The 3,001-nt window shown below is 43.9% G+C and overlaps 1 protein-coding gene across 1 annotated transcript; it reads right to left on the bottom strand.

Moving 5' to 3' along the window:
- Positions 1-267: 267 nt before the first annotated feature.
- On the bottom strand, positions 268-1,203 carry LOC102457816 (olfactory receptor 51G2-like). The gene has a single exon (XM_014578282.2). It carries the CDS (start codon positions 1,201-1,203, stop codon positions 268-270), a length of 936 nt encoding a protein of 311 aa, XP_014433768.2.
- Between the last annotated feature and the right edge of the window lie 1,798 nt (positions 1,204-3,001).

Genomic DNA, 3,001 nt, shown 5'->3' with positions numbered 1-3,001 from the left:
ACAGGACAGGGGTCAAGGGAAACAACAGCCAGCTCCCTTCTCTTTATTGATGCTATCAACAGCAAATCAGACATCAGAGCAGCCACTCATACATGTCTTTATGGGACAACATCCTACCAGTGCTCTATCCTCCACAAACACAGAACAGTGGAAGTGAGGGCCTCATCTCATCATGGAAGTAAGGATCCAGGCTGGGATAAGTTGCCACGTCCCATGGATTTTGTCTTCCTTGTCACCATATCTGGAACCTGGTGATGAACTGACCCTTCACTTGACACATAGCCTGATTAACCTCGCACGAAGGTGTTTACATTTCACGCTGTACACAATTGGGTTCAGCAGAGGAGGAAGCAGCAGATTGAGGTAGCCCAGGATAATCTGAAGCAAGTGAGATGAGTTGTTCCAAAATCTGTGTATCACAGTCAAGATTAGCTCTGGGGTATAGAAGAGCAGGACAATGCACAGGTGGGAGATGCAGGTGTTCAGGGCCTTAAGACACTCCTCCCGGGATGCAATGCTCAGCACTGTTTGGAGGATCATCACATAAGAGAGGAAAATCAGTAGTGAATCCAACCCCATTATTAAAATTGAACCAGACAAGCCATAGATGTTGTTGACTGTGATGTCTGAACAAGCCAGCTTCATGACCTCTTGGTGCAGGCAGTAGGAATGGGAAAGGATATTGTCTCGACAGTATCGGTACCGTTTCAGAAGAAGGGGGAGTGGGAGTATGACAGCCACCCCTCTTAGTACATAAACCAACCCCATCTTAACTATTCTCGGCAGGGTTAGAATGGAAGTGTATCTCAGCGGGTTACTGATAGCAACAAAGCGGTCAAAGGCCATCAACAGGAGCACAGCAGATTCAGTGCACTGAAGAAAGTGGATGAAGAAGAGTTGGGCAAGACAGGCATCGAGGCTGATCTCCCTAGAGTTAAAGAAAAATACGCCCAATATTGTCGGTGCGGTGGCTATGGATAAACCAAGGTCAGTGATGGCCAGCATGGAAAGGAAAATGTACATGGGCTCATGGAGACTTGAATCAGTTTTTATAATGAACAGAATGACTGAATTGCCTAGTATCAGAATAACATACATTAAACAGAAGGGGACAGCGATCCAGAGATGGACGTCTTCATGCCCAGGTATCCCGGTGAGAAGGAACGCATCATGTGTGGATTTGCTGTCATTGACGGCTGACATGATATCATGGGCTGGTCCAATCAGTGTTTACTTTTCTTTCCTAGAACAAGACCAGGAGATTACATGATACTTAATGAGACATAAGTCTGTCCTCAGTACAAGTGGAGAAACTCCCAGGATCTCGAGGAAGATCACTCTAAACATAGTGATAGAGGAGGTATCTGAGCATTTAGCTATCATCTTTGGAAAATCATGGGAGACAGGAGAGATTCCAGAAGACTGGAAAAGGGCAAATATAGTGCCCATTTATAAAAAGGGAAATAAGAACAACCCAGGAAACTACAGACCAGTTAGTTTAACGTCTGTGCCAGGGAAGATAAAGGAGCAAGTAATTAAGGAAATCATCTGTAAACACTTGGAAAATGACAAGCTGGTAGGGAACAGCCAGCATGGATTTGTAAAGAACAAATCATGTCAAACCAATCTGATAGCTTTCTTTAATAGGATAACGAGTCTTGTGGATAAGGGAGAAGCGGTGGATGTGGTATACCTGGACTTTAGTAAGGCATTTGATACAGTCTCACATGATATTCTTATCGATAAACTAGGTAAATACAACTTAGATGGGGCTACTATAAGGTGAGTGCATAACCGGCTGAATAACCGTACTCAGAGAGTAGTTATTAATGGTTCACAGTCCTGCTGGAAAGGCATAACAAGTGGGGTTCCGCAGGGGTCTGTTTTGGGACCAGCTCTGTTCAATATCTTCATCACTGATTTAGATATTGGTATAGAAAGTACGCTTATTAAGTTTACAGATGATACCAAGCTGGGAGGGGTTGCGACTAATCTGGAGAATAGGGTCATAATTCAAAATGATCTGTTCAAATTGGAGAAATGGTCTGAGGTAAATAGGGTGAAGTTTAATAAAGAGAAATGCAAAGTGCTCCACTTAGGAAGGAACAATCAGTTTCATACATACAGAATGGGAAGCGACTGTCTGGAAGGAGTACGGCAGAAAGGGATCTAGGGGTCATAGTGGACCACAAGATGAATATGAGTCAGCAGTGTGATGCTGTTGTAAAGAAAGCAAACATGATTCTGGGATGCATTAACAGGTGTGTTGTGAACAAGACACGAGAAGTCATTCTTCTACTCTACTCTGTGCTGATTAGGCCTCAGTTGGAGTATTGTGTTCAGTTCTGGGCACTGCATTTCAAGAAAGATGTGGAGAAATTGGAGAGGGACCAGAGAAGAGCAATGAGAATGATTAAAGGTCTAGAGAACATGACCTGTGAGGAAAGACTGAAGGAATTGTGTTTGTTTAGTTTAGAAAAGAGAAGATTGAAGGGGGACATGATAGCAGTTTTCAGGTATCTAAAAGGGTGTCATAAGGAGGAGGGAGAAAACTTGTTCATCTTGGCCTCTGAGGATAGAAGAAGAAGCAATGGGCTTAAACTGCAGCAAGGGAGGTTTAGGTTGGACATTAGGAAAAAGTTCCTAACTGTCAGGGTAGGCAAACACTGGAATAAATTGCTCAGGGAGGTTGTGGAATCTCCATCTGTCTGATAAAGGTCTATCAGGGATGGTCTAAACAGTATTTGGTCCTACCGTGAGGGCAGGGGACTGGACTCGATGACCTCTCGAGGTCCCTTCCCATCCTAGTGTTCTATAATGCTATGGTCTTGGATTTACATTACCGCTAAGAAGATAAGCACTGGCAGACTGTATCATACCTGTTGACCCTCTATCCCAGTGACCAGAAGGCAGTACAACATGGCGCACAGGAAGGTGAAAGAAGGTCTGCAACATGCTGCTATCAGATAATATACTCATAGAGAAATTTTCTCCCTGTTCC

The sequence above is a fragment of the Pelodiscus sinensis genome, chromosome 1 (genome assembly GCF_052426305.1).
Source record: "Pelodiscus sinensis isolate ZL-2025 chromosome 1, ASM5242630v1, whole genome shotgun sequence".
Taxonomy (NCBI): domain Eukaryota; kingdom Metazoa; phylum Chordata; order Testudines; family Trionychidae; genus Pelodiscus; species Pelodiscus sinensis.
The sequence above is the reverse complement of the archived record's forward strand: the minus strand, read 5'-3'. Positions and strand labels throughout refer to the sequence as shown.